Raw genomic sequence first — 19,631 nt, forward strand, 5'->3', positions numbered from 1 at the left:
AAATTATAGAGAATATACAGCTTCCATAGACTTCAATATTTAATAGACAAATATAATTAACAAAAAAAATAATAGACTGAACATACTCGTAAAAGTAAATTGTCAAATAGTTCTGAAGCAAATTTTCATGCATATTTACTTCCATTAGTTTGAATCATTTTCGTTTCTCGTTTGAATCATCCGTAAGGCTCTTCTTGCTTCGATAATAGGTACATATAAGATTCATTACTGACACATTCTGATGATCTGATTACATATTATGATCTTTAAATAAACTTATAATCTGTGGTAAAATAACATCAATTAAATCTATCAATAATCATTGATTAGTAAAAATCAAATTTATGTGACTAAATAGTGCTAGTTCAACAAAAACAAAGCCATATTTATCAACTAATTTGGATTTAGTATACTTGCATGCCCATCTAGTTCGCGCAGTCTTGAACCCTGATCATGAAGGTTATAAAGAAGGAGAACGATCGCTACGTGTTAAAGCATTAGCGCGTCTGTCCCTGAAAATTTGTAAAATTTATAGTTCATTTTTCAGCCACCAGCCGCGCTGTCATCAAGAAGTAGTATCTGCGAAGTTAGCTGTTTATGAGTACAAGTAGATGAAGTTAGTTGCATAATGTACAAATTGATATATCATTTCAAATTAGCGCACAACAGCCCGCTTTTATTGATACTACTTAGCGGTCGCAGCGCCTCACTTATTTTATCCATATTTCGGGGACAATATTTTCTATAGCGATCGTTTTCCTTCTTATAACCTTCATGACCCTGATTGACTAAAAAACGAGCCTGCCACTATTGCGTAGTGGCTATGTTTATCCAAAAAAGTACACAAGAGAAAGTGGCCACCGAACGTATCACATGTTTTCTATCTTAGATTTTCTTTACTTGAATAGTTTTTTGACAACGGTCTGAAACAAAAGCAAATTGATGAAAAGGTCTATTATTATTATAGTACTTTTATATCTCCCCGATATCTCGAAAACTAAGTGAAGAATATTATTTTATTTTGTCGAATTTTTGTCATCACATTAAGATTGCGGTCCAAAACAAACAAACAAACTTCGAAATAATTCTTAATAAGATTTTAATAAGTACGTATCAAGATTGCATCATATAAAAAAATAATTATTATTGGTAGAGGGGTAATGGGAATTACAAATGTGTTAATAAACACACAGAAAGCATATTAATTAATCATTAATAATAATGGTGATTTCTGATTACTCATATAAAGAGGCTACATGATAAATCTATGCATTTCTAATTAAGTGTTTATTGGTTATATAAATTTATTAAGTATGTAAATAAAAGTTAAAATTTATTGAAGAAACTAGTACTTTACGAATTTTCTTAATTACATAATTAAGGTATGTGAAAGCTATAAATTTATGCAAGATATTTTGATAAGTGACTAATTGGAAAATTATTGGAAAACTCTTTGACGTTTAATGTGCGTGACGTCATACGGGATAATAGTGTCATAATAAGATAATTTTCTTAAATAATATTTTAAAAAATAATTTATATTTCAAATACAAATCACAATGACATTCTGTGACTTTCAGAATCCTTTTTTTTGACGATAAATAATATAATAACCTTAAAATAAAATTCTTTTGTGATTAAATTGTATACAAGTTCCACATGATATTTTATATGTAATATTTTCATATCATAGTTTAAAAATATTATAGTTTAATCAAAAAATATTAATTATTTTATTATAGTATGGATGGAATCGTGGGTTTGGTTATGTTTGTGACTGTTGTATTTCTAATTTGCTCACTTTGTGGATGGTGTTGTCACAGAAAACAAAAAGGGGTTGTTTTTTCACGTAAGTAATTGTTATTCGATCTATTAATAGCAGATAATAATCTTCAGCAGATCTTTTCATGAATAGTAATACCTTCACTTGTTGTATCTAAACTATGGGTATCTGTAACCTTTAAAACAGTTAAAATTTGATTTATTTTCAAAACAAACATTCAAGAGAATGATTCAAACTAATTAAAGTACACATGAATGCAGATTTGCTGTTGAATTATTTGACAACCATCTCCCAGAAACGTTGAAGAATCCCTTCAACCAAAATTTCTCTCAAACACATTATAACGTTTAAGTTTTCGTTTAACACTCGCTGAGATAAGTTTGTTAAATTTTTTGATTGTTTACAGACGAATAATATTATTTTTAATAGCCAATCCAACATTTTTCAATTTAACACCAATCGACCCAAAAAAATCAATCGAATCGAATTGAGTTTGTTTCACAAGGCCTGTCTTTTTTGTGTAAAAAACCTACTTAAATTTATCGCAAAAAATAGTTGTTTTGTTTTCTTTTTCCAAAAAATTGGAATATCTGGACCTTCATGTATTTGTCTAGGTTATTTTAACTGAATTATGATAAGTGGTGCTCTAAAATTATCGATATCTTTAAGGTCTTAAAAAAAAAACCTTCCTCAAAATATCAAAAAATACACTAGAGTAAAAAAATGTGGTCAATTTCGTCTATTTTTTAAGATATTGCAAAAATGTGTAATAAATTGTTAATATTTTAGGTCCTGGTGATAATATTACAAATCCATATGATCCAAATTATGGACAAGTTAATCCCTATCCAACACAATCGATAGGACCTGCTGGAACTGCTCAACATGTGCCGGTGCAACATCAGCCACCGCCTGGTACGTATCTATTTTTATAAATTTGATAACAGTTTTCATTCACAGGAAATCGTTTATCTGTTTCACAGCTATGATGTCAATTTTTATTTGTTTGAATAAACATATTATTTATTTCACGTTTTGTGTTAAAATTCTTTTCAAGCTTTGCAATGTGTTTGCAAAAACAATGTTTTTTTTAAAACAGAGCTATTTTTCTTTTATTCGCTGATACATGATGGCCTTTAAGAAAGATTGAGCTTGTCATAAAAGATATTTTTGAAGAAAAGCGACAAATGGGTTTTGTTGAAAATGATTTATAGAATTAAAAACTATTAGATTTAAATTTAGTTGATTTGTGAACATGATATGATATTTAATAACTACTCAGGGACGGATTTAGAAAGGGGCCAACGGGGTTGGAGTTTCAGGATCCCCACCAATTGGACAAAAATCACAAAACTTTCTTATTTCTTAGTCAATTCGCTTTTTAATCCGACAGGAACAAAATTTTTTAATCGAAAGATAGTATGGTTGTTGTCTTGGGATCTTTATACCACATTAAACTTTCCCGAGCGTGTTAATCAGTAGTTTACTTTTTGTTAATTTTGAAGTTATGTTTCAAGAAACGTCTTTTTCTACTATAGCATCCGCTAAAATGTTTATTAAGTTTCTACATAAAGTTAAGAATAAACGTTTAAAATGTATCATACTTGTGATCCAGCTTGATTTTACTTGTATCTACAAAGATTAAATGCCTTCCACTAAATATTGGCTCCAGAGCCTCTGAATTTTTCATTTTCAAACAATTTTTACCCGATGTAATGGTATTCTATACATAACAGGATACTTTATGATTTATGAATCATCAAAAAAAATCTGTGTTTCCTCTATTAAAAATACATTTTCGTGAATTTTGAGACACACTTTATTAGTTGCACAGATTGGGCTAATATAATAATAATGCTTCATATTGGAAGTTTTACAAATACCGATAAACCAAGGATTATATAAATAATTGTAGCTAATTTAATTTAATTACAGCTAATTAGTTAAATATAATTAATCTGTAGCTATTTTCAATTTTATTTCATAATTTTTAAAATGAGCTTCTTTTTGTTGTTTTGTAAAGCTTATCCAAGACAACAATATCATCCACCAGTTGGTTATGGTACGTTGTTCATACCCCATTTTACTGTTTACGTAATCGTAATCTCAAAGATTGAAAATAACACAAGCCTTAATAAGATAAATTATGCTTTTTCATGTCAAATTAACGAGGAATAAACTTAGTAATTTTAGATTGAATCTTTTAGACGATCGACTCTTTAAAATCTTGAATTTGGATTTTCTCAATGATCTTCCACGAACTTTAGAACATTAAGAACTAAGCTTGTGAAATTTTGAATGTTTCCAGAATTTCTTTTATAATACATATTTAAAGATATTTAAAAACCAACTTCACTTTTTTAATCGCGCAGTGAAAATTCTTGTGGAAGATTCAATTCAAAATCACCTTTATTTGAATAATTTCTTTCTATCTTCTATTTTCTGAGGTATTACACTTAAAAATATGCATAAATTATTATCTTTGCACTTACGCTTTTTGTTGTTAGCACTTTATTTCTGAATAAGTAAACTTGTCTATCCTTCATTCCTTGTTAATTTTGACAAGAAAATAACCAAATTGAAGATAATTTGTTTTCAACCTTTGTGAATTTATTAAAAGAATGGCTGGTTTTAATTTTTGTACAATTTGAGCTTTATTCTTTAAAATTCTTATTTTGTTTGGGAATATAAATTTTAATATTAAAAAAAAAAGCTTTATTAAACCAAATTTCTGCAAGGTAAATGTATAAACCAGTACACACAAGTTCTTCGATTTATCTGCTAAATACTTTTGCTCTAAGTAGTTTAAAACTTGAATTAATTTTTGTAGATGTTAATTAAATTTGTTTGATTTAGGTATGGCACCATATCAACCAACATCGTATCCAGCAGGAGCAGGTCCTTATTCAAGTTATATACCTCCAACGAATACAGTACCACCGTACCCTATGGTTGGACCAGCGGGATCAGCTCCACCATTAATACCTCCATCGACAAGTCTGCCTTATCCACCTGGACCGACGTATCCCAGTGCGGTACCGGTTGGTACTGCTCCAAAACTACCCACCTACCAAGAAGCTACGGGAGATGCTACTAGTGGCAATACGTCTGTAACCAACGAATTGTACACTAAACAAGCACCTTATAATCCTAATTTTAATTAAATTTAAGTTAAATAATTTAAGATAATAAGAGTCGCATTACTTAATTATTAATATTTTGTCTGAATAATGATTTATTTTTTGATGATTTTTATCAAAATTTTTTTTAAAATCTCTCTAGAGAGTATACGAAATTGCTCGAAAAACGTTTCTTTGATATGAAACGTTAAAAAATTTTCTACGTAAAGACTTTCTCATTTTGTATTATAATTTATATTTCAGGGTTGCTAATTTTAAATTTGCATAATATAATTGTTCGATTAACCTTAGATCTTCTGAAAAAGGCAATCTTGTGTATTTGACCTAGTCATATTAGTTTAAGAGGTATCAATGTCAGGGCTGTCTTAACTGTATTGAACGTCGCGATGCGAAAATCAAACAGCACTCCCCTTACCAACCAAAACAAAATTAAACTTCATTTTTGTTGTTGGTTTGAAATCTACTTTCGATTCGATACTTATTATGGCCCATTTCTCAATTTGTCAATCTCTCTTGGGTCATGGTTGATCGCAAGTAGTTTTTTGATTAATTTAAATTTCGAAAAGGACCTTTCCCCTTCTCCTCGTAATTAATTAATTAAAATCTTTTTCGGAGGCGTATACGAACACTTTTGCCACTTAATTCTGAATCAAACAACAATTGTTCAAATGGCATTGTATAAGGCGATCGGCTGGCGCATGCAAGATCATGCACCTGGGTACCACGAACCCCTTGCACCTCCAAATAAAGACGGCCCAGATCACTGAGAATAAAGTCCTTTATAACAAATGCAAATATTGTGCTTTTATAAATTTTACGTAAAATGACAAAACCTTACGTAATCGAGTATGTTATAAATGGGCTTTAAGGCCATATTTTTATAACTTATATATTTTTTTAAATTAATTAATAAAGATAAATACAAATTGATAGTTCCAAATGTGTTTTAAGACGAAAACATGTACCTAAGAATTTTTTTACGATTAAAAGATATTTTTATTAAAATTTTTTTTGCTATATCATTTTTAAATTTATGCATTGAGTAGAAAGAGATCTAGAAAATAAATGAAGTAGAAGAATTAGATTTTTTATTTGCATCATTTGAAACAAATTCTAACTTCATTGTACATCAGCGCAAACTGAGATGATAAACTGAGATAAGTTTAAAAGTAATGTAATAATAGTGGAATTTGTTAAAATAATGACAAGTTAAAAGGTCTGACCACTATTTTTAGCTAAATTTAGAAAAATTGACTAAATATGAAGTAAAAAATGTAAACAAAAAGAAAATTTAGTAATAATTTCTGCAATAATTTTAATTTATTTCTGTTTATGTTTGTTTTATTAAATTTTTTCAATTAGTGACTGACGGATCTTCGACGAATTAGGCAGAAGGCAATAACAATATCGGTTAGGTTGTCGTAAATTGTGTAAAAGTATGTGCTTCACAACCATTTTCAAAACTGTTCGGTTTTATCTTTTGAAATGTTTTTGACATGATTGAAACATGGCCATTACCTTTGTAAAATAAAGTGCTTTTTACAAAATAAAATTTTGAAATAATAAATAAAAATGGAGTTAGACAAAATATAGCTCTCTACAATACGCAGCAATCAAGCAATTAAAGATTTTTCGGGATCCACCAAGGTTTGCAACAAATCTTTCGATGCTATGTAAGAAGCGGCAATAATTGAAAATGAGTTAGTTTTTTTAAAATTGAGTAATAGAACTTGTCTTGTCGCTGCGGTTAAAAATTACGTATCAATATTTTTTAAATCAATACATAAGTGGGAATAAAATCAATTCCTATAATTTAAATCGTGATGTTTATTTTAGTGGACAGGCCAATTATATAGTAGGTATATAAACCCCATTTTAGCATTCCATTTTTTTTGGTGCTAAATATAATACCAATAAAATAACTATAAATTAATGTAAATATGTGAATAAATACCAATTTTACAACAATTTTATGGCTGAACGCTAATAAAATTATTTAAAAATTTGTTTCCTGACTAAAGTGTATATTTTTTATTATATAAACTAAAAATAAATAATAAATTTTTGATTAAAAAAAAAAGTTGTTTTTATTCCAATGCTTTACCTCTAAAGTCAACATAGAGCTTTCATCGGAAGTTCTGGTTTTGCGGTTATCTTTGGTGCCAAATTTATCAAAAATACTCTCCTGATTAACTTTTGTCTTGCGTGGATGTGAAGAAATCTTTAGCGAATATGAAATATCCCTGGTATTCTCAATTCCATCAATTTTTTTTTTTTAGAAATGAGGAGTTAGAAGTTAGATCAGATTTAAGTTAGGAGTAAGTCTTTCTTGAGTTAGGAGTAGATCTTTTGAACTGCGGCCAATTTGATTTCTTATATCTCCTTTAATTCAAAGATGCTCTAGAAGCCCTTCAGCTTTAAAAAATTTAGGATATTCCTAGATGACACTGCATTAATTTCACTTGAGTGGGGATCAGTCCAAGTGATGATCTCGTATGAAAGAGAGGCTTTCACATTCAAACAGAATGTGTATTCCGGTTTCAATCCCTGTGGCATTGCAGATTTTGTGCAGATGTTTGTTGAGTTTGCAATAGGCAGTAAGCAGGCCAACATGTATACCCAAATGATTTTTCAACAGTTACAAACGCTCTGTTTGTCTAGTAATGGTTGAATTCATGTAACATCGATTACTTTGTTTTTATTCTTATTGTGCTTTTTGGTACCCCGAGAAATGGTTCTGGGTCGTTTAACGAAGTGCATGCACTCATATTGGTTAATTTATAAGCCTCTTCGATTCCTGAGTGAGCGGGAACGCAGCCAATAATGACTTTGTTATGTTTACCCAAATTTTTTAGTGATTCGATGCACTGCAAAACAGCTTTGAAGTTTTTTCAGGCGAATTGAATATGTATCAAACAGTTCCGATACTAAATATTATTAAAATTATCAATAATTCAAAAATTACTTTTTAAATGGATTTTCTGGTTGGCGACGACCTTGATCGATAGTTACAAAACGTCGTAATTCTATTGTTCGGTATATTAATTGAGTAGCTATGACGAATTATTTTGATAATAAAAGTTTTATCGGAAGGTTATTTCAGGTCATGATGTTTCACAGCCTCCTGCATATGCGCAATTTTAATTTACGTATGATCTATAAATTGCCTATAAGTAAAACAAAACTTCAATAAATTAAGAAAAAAAAGATTGAGCCAAATTAAGTTCATGAAAATATTTGAATGTTTCTAAAAAAGATATATCTTTTGTTCAATATTTTTTTAGTGAAAATTTGTATGTTGAATAAAAGAGTAATTATAGGTTTTTGAAATTGATTTAATGTTCTTGGATATCTTGACTTGAACTATCATTTAAAAATAAAAATTTGGATATTTTTAAAACTTCTAATCAAGTCTATAATAACTTAAGGGGGTATAATGATTTTGTATTATCAAAAAAGTCATTTATCATTTTAAAAACGACTCCTCCTTATCATAGCATAGGAGGATCGTCGATTGGTAGGAAACGTCTAGACAAATATTTTGGTATAGGGTACATTGGCGTTCATGTACCTAGAAAACATGGCACATTATTTTTGGATACAGATCAAAAGAAGCAAACTTCAAATTACAAAAATGTTTTTCATAAAATTCGAAGATTTGTTTTTCGAACGGAAGCGTTTCCGTACTCTTGCTCTTTATACCAAAATGCTTGTTTTGTATCTTAGTATCCCCTTGAACTATGATCCTATGGGCATTCATTCAAATGACGAGTTTTTCGATAAGAACAGGAAGACTAAAAAGAGATTTCAAGTTTCACATTCTACAACATACTTTGGTTTTTAGAGAATTCCGAATACGTATAGAAATATCTTTATCAAAAGTCGCATCAAGCATCTGGAACGATAATATCCCCTTAATATGTTACTATCATATAAAATATTTTCCCCGTATATGGCTTTTATTTATAGGGTAAGATGTAGTACCTAGAGTCGAATGTACCTTGAATTTTTCTGTGTTTCCCGAAAAATATTGATGTTAACTAAACAGCGTTTGTATATTGAAATGAGGACATTCTATTAGAATGCAGGTAGACTGAAGACTGGTTGGTAATGTTGGCCCTTTGAATAATTTCGAAATTTCCAAAAATTTGTGTTGTTGCTGATTTTAATGAAAAACAATTTTTAGGGTTATTTTGACCCAAAAATCACATTCATTTATCCGCTAGATAAAAGGATTTCGAGATATTGGATCTTCAATTCCTCGGAGTTGGAATCCCAGAGCTATGAGAGTGATATTTTTAAAACCGTTAATCGGATCGTATTTTAAACACTGGCATCTTTTTCGCGGTGCCCAAATTAGCCTAAAAACATGTTTTGATCATAATCAGAGATAAATAAATTGTTTCGAATTTTTGCTATTTTTTTAAGGGGTACCCCTTTGAATAATTTCGAAATTTGGGAAAAAATTTTATTGTGCCCAATTTCAATGAAAAACATTTTTTTTGGATTATTTTGACCCAAAAATAACTAAAATCGCATTAATTTATTCGCTAGAGAAAAGGATTTCGAGATATTTTTTTCTTTAATTCCTCGGATTTGGAATCCCAGATCTATGAGAGTGATATATTTAAAACCGTTGATCAGAGCGTATTTTAACGCACCTAGCATCTTTTTCACCGTGTCCAAATTAGTCTAAAACCACGTTTTTATCTTATTCGGAGACAATTTCCATTGTGATATTATATAATCCATTGCTTTAAAAAAACACATATATGTAAATTTTGATTCTAGGTCCTACACGTTCCCCTCATGATATTATCATATAATATTATAGTTTCTCATTGAACTTAAGTTATCAGTTATCTACTTTTTCAGCTTATCACTAAAATAACAACAAATAATTATTAATAAAATGTAATTGAAAAAAAATTTTAATAAATTCATAAACATATGCCAATTACAGAAAATATTACTTTAAAAAGTGCAACAATAATTTTATGTGAAATTATTACGTGAAATACTTTGAGTTATTCTTTTTTGTTTTGTGAATTTTATTTGTATTTTGTATTTGTATTCTAAAAAGGGACGAAAAGCAACAATTTTACAATGAATATATATTATAGTCCCGATTTATTGTTTTTGTTATTTTTTATATTGTCCGGAATATTAATTGTTTATGCAATAATTACCGCTTGTTGCTGTCAATATGAAGAGGGGACTGTACATAGTAAGTGTTAATTTTTTATTTAAATTGTGTACCTTTATATACTGACTATAAAGTAAGTAATCTGTAAACATAACCGATTTATCAAACAAAATAATCAATTTCAATAATGATATCCAACGGTTTTGGTGTTTTTATTAAAGGTATAACGATTTCGGTTGTGTTTACTCAAATAAAACGCTTTTCGGAACCTATTTTTAACGTGCAATTACTCCAGTCTCGCTACCAAAGGCATGAGGATATTAACAAAAGATTCAGATTATTTCGCATGTCAAAAAAAATGGCAAATGATCTGAATCTCTTGTTAATTTCTTCATGCCCACAGAAACCTTGCTAGTGACTGGAAGACTTTTAACTTCATGCTCAAAGAAGTCTCACCGAAATTCGATTTCAATTTCGGTTCTGTTAGAATCTCTGCTAATAACTTTTAATGAAACATTTTTCTTTATTTTACTTTAAGAACTTAATTCGATAATAGTACACTTAAATATGTAACAGATTAACGAAAATGAAATAAACCGCTAATTTTTTGCTAAAACCTGGTGGAATGTGTTTATTAAAGAGCCAAATATATAATATAGGCAACTTGTATAATCTATACGTTATACAAGTTGCCTATTTATTAATCCTATATATTAATTTTTTAAGTCAACTTTATAAAGACCGTTTCATTTAATAAACAATTTATTGTTTATTAATATATTATTGTTTGTTTGCCGATTTTTCTGACATCTTTTACTGTACTATAATCTGTAAACAAAGGTACGTAGCTGAGAATTTTCATATGTAATATGTGTGAAAATTTAATATGACTAATCGGTTTACAAAACCTTTGACATCCGATGATAATTACATGAGATTGCGATTTTAAAAAATGAGCAGATAAAACATATTTTACTTTGTACATTTGAGTTTATTTTCGACTCTTTATCATTTTTAATTTAGAATTTTTATTTATAGGAAATATATATACTGAACGAACACATATATCTGCTTCGAATCCAAACTTTCGGACTCAACAAGTTCCTGGATATTATGCCACATCATCTTTAGGAATTTATACAAATTTACCAGAAACATACAGCGCATACACACAAGGTAATAAATATACAATCAATCAGGCCACATACCCAATCAGAATAAATTTTGGATGATTAAATTATGACTGCTCCACATTAATTAAGGAAGGAGTTTAAGGAAGTACGGACAGGATATACAAAAAGGGTTGAAATTTGATTATGAAACGTTCAACTTTTTTTTCCTAAAAAATTAAAAGAATAAATGATAAGTATTTGTGACACAATTCGGAGAATTTCTTTTAATATAATGACAATCTATTTGAGCATAAATAAGGCCTTATCACATAAAAAGTCGTTTGCTATAAATAGAAATAAACAATTAAGATGATTAAAAATTAATTTTAAATAGTGATAAAGTTTAATTTATTTATTAATTTTGCTTATTTTGTTTTATTTAAATAGTGCCAAATACGCCGCAAGTACATCAGTCATATCCAAATTATCAACCTATAGTTCATCAAGTTCAATCTACAGCCGAGCAAAGACCTCCAACATATCAAGAAGTTACAAGGACTGCAACAGAGCATTTACAAAAACAAGCACCATATAATCCTTACAATCCTTATTTTTCGTAGGTTTAGGTAGAATTATTGTTTGTTTTTCAATCGAATATTTGCCACTTTAGAAGCACAAATGTTTCTATTTGTTAATAAACAATTAATTGTTAATTCAATGGAACGGTTCATATTAAAATTGACTTACAAAATTAATAAATAGGCAATTTGAATTACGTATACATTATACATGTATGATAGTTTTCGATTATTTGACAAATACTTAACATTTACGTCATACAAGTTGCCTAACTACTAATTTTTTAAGTGAACTTTAAGTGATTCTATTAGTAATTATTTGATTTTATTTGTTCTGTGATTTTAATTAGTATAAATAAATTGGTATTGATTGTTTGTAAAACTAATGAGTCATTATCAAAGAATATAATTTAAGAGAATAAATTTACATTTTAGGGGAGGTTTTTCAGATCTTAAAAGCGATAATATTTTCGTATAATTAACAAAATTATTCATACATATTACCCTTAGAAATTATTCGAATATATACGAATGAATTTTTGGTTACTTCAAGTTGAGATATAGTTATTGAAATAAATACCACGATACTTATAAATTCTATATTTAGATTGCAACGCAACCATCATCAGTAGCTAAATTTATTCATATTACAGTAACATTTACAAAAAGAAAATAAAAAAATATTATCACTAAATAATTACACTACTGACGATGATTGCGTTGCAATCGAAATATCGAAATGTCAGTCGGTTGTATGTTTTTAATTAGATATTTTAAATAGACCTTCTTAATTTTAACAATTTTATTTCAAGTATTGTGGTATTTATTTCAATAACTTGTTTTAATTTAGGATTTTATGAAAGTTTTATCGAGCTATATAAAAGCATATGTTGTAGACAATACAATCATTATTTTGGCCGGTTTCTGAAAATTTTGGATGTAATCTCTTGTCACATAAATTTGGAATTGAAATTTAAAAGACGTAATAAATAATAAAAAAATACTTCTCCAAAGTATTTTTTAGCTCTCTCGAATAATTTTAAAAAAACAATTGAACTTGTATTTTGTTTAAAAATTAAATAACATATGCCATTTTTGTAATAACACTTTTTTTTAAATTAAATATTTAAAAATTTGTGAAATTTATCATATTATACAGATAACATTATCAAAAACTTATTATTTTTTAAAAATGTTTTTATTAAATAAATTTTATAAAAGAAAAATATATTTTACCAATAAAAAATATATAGTTTATTATAAAAATAAACTTTTTTATTTAAATAATCTGTTTTTTCTTTTTTTTTTACTAATAAATTTTATTTATGTCAAGGTAAAATCTAATTAGTAATGTTTATCAACAACAGATCTACAAGATGTGTTGTAAATTTTTAGGAATAATGCGTAAAATTATCTATTTTTTATCAATATATTCTACTGACTTGGATTTATTATCCATATTTGATTTCACGTTAAAATTACTCGGGAATTTTTTTTTTTTGAAAATATTTGAAGAAAGGTTAATATTTAAATATTTTTTTGAATCACATCCATGAAACCCCATAAGGGAGTTTACCTCCGTAAACTATGTGGTTCAGTTCCAGCCACTTTGGAATACCTCCATCCCTCCATGTAGTCTACCGTAACTATGATCTCCCCCGAATTGAATATAGTTTTTTTTTATTATCAAATCAAGAAGACATTTTGTATTTTCTGAAACACTGGCATTATGGCATCATTGTGCCAAAAAATATATATATCGGGAAAATAGATATAAAACCACGTTTCTTACATCAGATTTTGCGTGTAGTCAAATGACATACTTCATATAGACACACCTCTATACATAATCTTTATATTCACATACTGTAAGATGACTTATTTACAGTCGGATACACCTCGATATGTATTTAACAAGTGAAAACAAACAATTGACTGAGTTAATTGTTGAAATACCATGTAAAGACAGTGTTGATTACACTGTCACATTACACATACATACATGTCACTCATATATAACTGATATAGCCATAACAGGGATGTTTACGAAAAAATGTTTCAAACAAAAGTTGCTTATTTTTTTATAAGGAAAATTTTTTATTTTTAAGCTTTTCTTCTATCTCTAACGGTTTAACAAGATGGGTCCTACGAACCCAAGACCCAATTGACATATGTTGCTCATTTTCGAACTTGATCTCACTTTTTACGTCCTTAGCACGCTATAAAAATTTCAGCTTGATATCTCTTTTCTTTTTTGAGTAATCGTGATGACAGACGGACAGACGACAGACGACAGACGATAGACGATAGACGAGAGACGACAGACGCCAGACAGATAACCGAAAATGGACTAATTAGTTGATTTTATGAACACCTATATCCAAATTTTGTTTATAGTATCAATATTTTTAAGCGTTACAAACTTGAGACTAAACTTAGTATACCTTGGCATATTTCATATACATGGTATAAAAAGTGTGTAATTACAAATGCTATTCTTATATATTTTACAATTATTATAAATCATGAATCAGGAAGATTAGAATTTAAAATGGTAGCAAATATTGAAGGCATTAAATTACTTTACCAATTATCTGGTCTACTTGTAACAATAGTTAGCTAGTACCTATTTATTACAATTAGTAATTTATTGTATTACATACCTCGCAATGAATGATGAATTCCTTACGAGCGCCATTTAACCTAATGACTAATCACTAATAAATTGAAATGAACTTATTTAGTTTTTAAATTGGATGAAAAGTACAGTTACGTTCAAACAAGATTTCTTAAAAGTTTATAATTATTCATGCGCTTAAAGTAGAATTTCACTCATATAAACCATTGAATTTTTTGTGTTAGAAAAATGATGTGATTTTCAAATCAAGGAAAAGCATTTTAAAAACACGATTCCATCCATTTAGCCAGAAAAAAGGACAGTTTAATTCACGACAAGCAACACACATATCCATATATGCCCAAAAGCAATAAGTAGAGATTGTAGGCTTTTTCAACAATTGGTAATTATCCCTTTTTTTAGCGATAAACTTTACCACAAAAATCGTTAAAAAACATATATATGTAGTTACTTTAAACTTTGATGATGAATTTTGTTATAACTTCATGAATGTAGACGAAAAATAAGAAAAACAATTACAATTTAGTACTAGTTTTGGAGAAATCTATGAAAACATATCATCCATCTACTGTTGTCTCAAAAGACCAGAGTTAAATATGTCTACTTTTGAAATCATTTATTTATTTAAATAATCGGACAACCCCTCCCCCCTCCTAGAATTTTCAGAATTGAATTAGACTTAGTCCAACTTTGTATACAAAAAATCTAGCCTTTTATCCAAAATTGCCCTGGCGCTCAAACCTTTTTAACTTACTTTAAACATTCCAAAAACGACATAATCATTAATCTGCTCACATCTCTTTCATTTTTCACACGCATGAAAACAATGCATGATGCCATTAAAAAAAGAACAAACTAATTATGACAAAAAATGTGGAGGGATTCAATATATGAAAGAAATTATTGTAAATCGACTGTATACTAACTAAAAAAAAAATCATCACAATTGTTACCATTATTAGGGGAGAGTGTCGTACTTTGGAACACAATTATATGGTTTTTAAAGTCAGTTTTTAAACACTGGAAATAGTATCTTTATAAAGCATCATTATTTCTATAGGCATTGTACAATGTCATAATGTACTATAGATCACTCCCTCATGTATGTAAGATCACCCCATCGATGAGATTTTTAAACGCTCTGTTCAACATGTAATCTTTACAATTTACTCCAGGAAAGTATCGTATAATGTACTAGAGTGATACCCACCCGCTTCGCTGGGTTTAAAAGTAAAGATTGATAAAGATTGCTCTCGCTTATCCCCTTTCTATAACACTCGAAATAATCGTAAGGATTGTTTTACACAGGTAAAATATATGTTTTGTTTTCAATTTTTTTAATTTCTTATAAATCAATTTATGTCACAAAATTTCCTGACGCTCTAACGAATCGAATGCAGAAAACCTCATTCACACCCGTCTTACTATTCTAATGTTCAAATTTTCGAACTTTAGTGCTTCGTTTCTGCGACTAATATGGACAATCAATCATTTTCTTAGTTGTTGGTCTTCTAGTAAAATATACTTTGTAGAATCCATCTATTTTTATGTATCAATGGTACAGTACGTTGTTTGATTAAAGGTACATGACTGTTTTCTATTTTGCATGAAAACGAGTGTACATGGACAATCATTGTTTTAGTTGTTTGTCATGTGGTAAATAGTCTTTGTAAGGGCAATCTTAGGTACTTAATTGTCTCTCAGGTCCAACATTTTACCCTACTATTATGAATTACCTTTTGTAACATGGTACGCGAACATTACACATAAATGAACTAAACACACTCAGCTGGTCTGGTAATGAGCGAGAAAGGTATTATTTAGTCATATATGTTGTATTACTGAAATACTGACTTGTTTCCCGACAAAATAATAGTGGCCTTCAAACATTGAATAATAATGAATATAAAAAATGTTTTTTCTCTATAGTGTTGTGATTTGAATTAGTATTCAGTTGAAATAATCACAAAAATAAAAAATAAAGTTATTTTTGGTGTCTTTTTTTATTTGGTTTTTGCGTGCCAAAATACAAACATTATTTAGGATGAAGCAAAAATAATCAATTGTTTAATAACAATATACTTTCTCTCGAAAAAAACGCAATTAAATTAATTGTAAGTACGCACTTTTACTTTTTTGTTTACAATAATTTTTATTTAGGTAAGTTATTTGATTATTTAATTAATTTAGTATTTGATTAAAACAAAATTAACTTTAGTACACGTCAGTTAAATTCCTTACTTTGTTGATAATTCTTCAAAATTTTCAAAATATTGTAAAGTGGCAGTATGTGATTCTAAAACATGTATGTAGAGACACCTATTATGATCTACACGAAGTTATTATAGTGATCATAGAAAGTGATATAAAGACCCCAAAAATACAGTTTTTCACTTTATTTATAAATTGGAAAATTGTAAGCTAGCAAAATTAACATAATTAATGAAGGTAATTCTTCTTCAAATGTTTCTGGCAGAAAGGCTGGCTTTTTTGTTAGCAAGGATCAAAATAATATCATTTTTCATGAACCAAATATTATAAAACAAGTTTTGCTCTCGGTTTTGCCGCAATTTTTCTAAAATCTATCAAAAAATAAAGCCCTAAGTCTTAATTTACAACATATCTAGAAATTACAGCGATTTTTTTTACCAGGGTCGATAATCCCATGTTACCGGCGAAGGGTTATATATTATTCAGTAGTAAAGAATAAATTATTTTAAAAATTTGATGGACAGGGTCATGTGTTGTAGTTCAACATTGCCACATAAACCTTTTGCACGCAAATTTCTATTTGTCTGACCTTTATTAACTGCGCTGTCTATGACGATAAATTACAATAAATATAGTTTGTTTTTTTTAGAAAATGGATTACCAACGGGATTATCAAACAAATCGATTCGATGCGGGTACTTTTATTATTACAGCGATTCTTTTATTAGTTTTTGTAATTATGGTTGTGTGTTTTTTACGAGCGTTCATACGATTTTTACAAAATCATTATGTTAGCAGTAAGTATTATTAATCGATATAAAATTTATTCGGTCCATGAAGAAAAGAAAATAATTTTTATTTGAAATATTTGTGAATTGTAAACTTAGATAAATGTTTTTCCATCTTTCGAGTAAACGCCTTGGTCGGTTATCCAATATTTTTGCATATATGTAATAAAAGTTGCCTATATGAAAATATTAAAGTTTAAAATGACATCATCAGAAAACTATAAGAAAATCTTATGTATAAAGATAAAACTCAGAAAAGTAAAAATTTATTTTATAGTATGGACTCCAATTAACAGTTTCCTTGTGAGCCATTACACTTTTAAGAGTTTTTGGTAATTTTTTAGTTTATTTATTTAATTTTCTTAATTCAATTTGTAGAAGATCATATGCCAGAACGTTATGAGTCAAATAGTGGAATCAATGGGACTCCAAGAGAACGAAAGATACCTCCAGTTGCACGTGGTTCAAATACGTCCTTACATTCAGTTCGAAGCTCACGACAAAATGTGCAACCTGTACGACAATATTCGAAGTATAAAATAACTACATCAATTGATACAGTCGATCAATCTTCAGGTAAAAGCAAATTTTTTTTAAACTTGGAAGACTGAAGGTTTATCAGAGAGGGTCTAAAAATGCGAAAAAGAAAAGGAGGAACAGACTTATTTGCCACTTTGCACCAAATTTTGCCCACTTGATAGCTCACGTGGTGCTAATTGGTCAATAGATCGATCGCTACCTATCTATCCATGTTTCCGATGTGGCTATATCGAAAAGGTGAAAATGGCAGATAGGACAATATCTCTGACCTGCATTAAAAGTTTGTTGTCTCTCGGAGCTTTAGACTCTCTTTTTTTTTTTCGAAAATTATTTATAGATAATTTTTTTTATAGCGTCTGAAGCTTTATTACGAAATGATGGTAACTTCTTGAGTGCCAATGATGCTGTTATTGTTCCAACTGCACGACCTCCATCGTATCAAGAGGCAATGGCATCGTCACGTGAAAATTTAACAGATTTGTGCGACGTATTAAGTCGAAAATAAAATATAGCGCAAATATTTATTTATGCACGTCTTATCTAATATTCACATACTGAATATTTATTCACCCACCGTAAAATGACTAATTTATTCAATGCCGTAGGCGAAACAAATTAAGTTTACATTCGTTCTGGAAAAGTAGAATTTGTTATAAAGTACTTTTCTACTTCCCTTTAGCAGTGTATGCGTGGAACAGCATCAATCAGCGTGAAAAAGTACGTAATTCAATTTGATTAAAGGTTTGGCGATGTGAGTATGAAATCTGCCTGATCCATTTTTTGGGCCGCTGACCGTTTGCATACTCCAGGAAAAATCTCTAACTACGCCAATGTTCGTTATTTTAACACTAGATCTATATGATAGTTTTAGTTTGCCTAGTTACCACTAGAATGCGTATTGTTTCGCCTCTGGCTGCTTCAATAATAAAAAAGCTTTTATAGTACAGAGCATAAAAGTTAGTTGCATGATGATGCAATCCTGTATATATACACAAAAAATTTCAAAGTATTCCGTCCTCGTCGATTCAAAAAAGAATTTTGTAATTGATTTTTTTCATCAATTCTGTTATAAGATGATGTATTTAAATCAATCAATATAATCTAATGCCAAAGTTTCATACAAATAAACCTACTTATTTATAAAAAAATGTCTCTCATAATTATTATGTTGTCAATTATTTTATAGTATTTTTTTTTTGTTAAATAAAATTTAAAAAAAAAATCAAAGAGGTATTTTTGAATTAAAAACCTATCACTATAGCGGTCCTTTTTCATTAACCCAACGGTGAGGTAAATCTAGAAATATTTACGATATGCTTGGAAGTTTTTTTTCTCCGCTTCTAACGCATTTTTAAACGGCAAGACACTATACTTCAATTTAAGCTAGAAAAATAGCCCCACTTAATACTTAAATTGGGGCACTGATCTGTTTTCGTTAAGTAAAAGTACATAAAAGGATTTGTGACTTGGAATTTAAATGAAAAACACAAGTGATTTTCAACTATAAATGTTATTACATATTTGAATTACAAGTTGCCTATATAAATATAAGTTACATTATTTACATACTATACCTACTTAAAAATAATTTTTACAAAGTTTTCACTTTTCTTTGAAGGACATCAACAATGTTTCTTGTCAACAATTCCCTAAGTTCAATAAACTCTCGAAACTGTTGCCAGCTCTAGTATCAAA

At 28.8% G+C, this 19,631-nt stretch overlaps 3 protein-coding genes across 5 annotated transcripts; all 3 read left to right on the plus strand.

Annotated features, from left to right (window-relative positions):
- Nucleotides 1-1,241: 1,241 nt before the first annotated feature.
- Nucleotides 1,242-6,235, plus strand: LOC123299845 (cyclin-K-like). Of its 2 annotated transcripts, none has more exons than XM_044882236.1 (4): nucleotides 1,242-1,382; nucleotides 1,743-1,849; nucleotides 2,573-2,698; nucleotides 4,640-6,235. In XM_044882236.1, the coding sequence occupies exons 2-4, from the start codon at nucleotides 1,744-1,746 to the stop codon at nucleotides 4,945-4,947; spliced, it is 540 nt and encodes a 179-aa protein (XP_044738171.1). In that variant the 5' UTR covers nucleotides 1,242-1,382; nucleotide 1,743; the 3' UTR covers nucleotides 4,948-6,235. The 2 variants fall into 2 exon arrangements, with proteins under 2 accessions (XP_044738171.1, XP_044738170.1); XM_044882235.1 differs by lacking the exon at nucleotides 1,242-1,382 and adding an exon at nucleotides 1,560-1,673.
- Nucleotides 6,236-9,884: 3,649 nt separating this feature from the next.
- LOC123299848 lies at nucleotides 9,885-11,848 on the plus strand. The gene is made up of 3 exons (XM_044882239.1): nucleotides 9,885-10,150; nucleotides 11,108-11,245; nucleotides 11,629-11,848. The coding sequence occupies exons 1-3, from the start codon at nucleotides 10,030-10,032 to the stop codon at nucleotides 11,799-11,801; spliced, it is 432 nt and encodes a 143-aa protein (XP_044738174.1). The 5' UTR covers nucleotides 9,885-10,029; the 3' UTR covers nucleotides 11,802-11,848.
- A 4,568-nt stretch (nucleotides 11,849-16,416) lies between these two features.
- On the plus strand, nucleotides 16,417-18,982 carry LOC123299847. 2 transcript variants are annotated; one of them, XM_044882238.1, is made up of 4 exons: nucleotides 16,417-16,511; nucleotides 17,258-17,405; nucleotides 17,775-17,972; nucleotides 18,290-18,982. In XM_044882238.1, the coding sequence occupies exons 2-4, from the start codon at nucleotides 17,261-17,263 to the stop codon at nucleotides 18,439-18,441; spliced, it is 495 nt and encodes a 164-aa protein (XP_044738173.1). In that variant the 5' UTR covers nucleotides 16,417-16,511; nucleotides 17,258-17,260; the 3' UTR covers nucleotides 18,442-18,982. The 2 variants fall into 2 exon arrangements, with proteins under 2 accessions (XP_044738173.1, XP_044738172.1); XM_044882237.1 differs by having other exon boundaries at nucleotides 16,427-16,511; nucleotides 17,244-17,405.
- Nucleotides 18,983-19,631: the final 649 nt, after the last annotated feature.

Source organism: Chrysoperla carnea, chromosome 5, assembly GCF_905475395.1.
Source record: "Chrysoperla carnea chromosome 5, inChrCarn1.1, whole genome shotgun sequence".
Classification (NCBI taxonomy): Eukaryota; Metazoa; Arthropoda; class Insecta; order Neuroptera; family Chrysopidae; genus Chrysoperla; species Chrysoperla carnea.

Excerpts from the sequence above, each read along its gene's own strand:
- LOC123299848 (XM_044882239.1), top strand. The coding sequence starts at position 10,030 with ATGAATATATATTATAGTCCCGATTTATTGTTTTTGTTATTTTTTATA. Across the intron at positions 10,151-11,107 it reads TGAAGAGGGGACTGTACATA|GAAATATATATACTGAACGA; the intron begins GTAAGTGTTAAT and ends TTTTATTTATAG. Across the intron at positions 11,246-11,628 it reads ATACAGCGCATACACACAAG|TGCCAAATACGCCGCAAGTA; the intron begins GTAATAAATATA and ends TTATTTAAATAG.
- LOC123299847 (XM_044882238.1), top strand. The coding sequence starts at position 17,261 with ATGGATTACCAACGGGATTATCAAACAAATCGATTCGATGCGGGTACT. Across the intron at positions 17,406-17,774 it reads ACAAAATCATTATGTTAGCA|AAGATCATATGCCAGAACGT; the intron begins GTAAGTATTATT and ends TTCAATTTGTAG. Across the intron at positions 17,973-18,289 it reads TACAGTCGATCAATCTTCAG|CGTCTGAAGCTTTATTACGA; the intron begins GTAAAAGCAAAT and ends TTTTTTTTATAG.
- LOC123299845 (XM_044882235.1), top strand. Across the intron at positions 1,850-2,572 it reads AAAAGGGGTTGTTTTTTCAC|GTCCTGGTGATAATATTACA; the intron begins GTAAGTAATTGT and ends TTAATATTTTAG. Across the intron at positions 2,699-4,639 it reads GCAACATCAGCCACCGCCTG|GTATGGCACCATATCAACCA; the intron begins GTACGTATCTAT and ends TGTTTGATTTAG.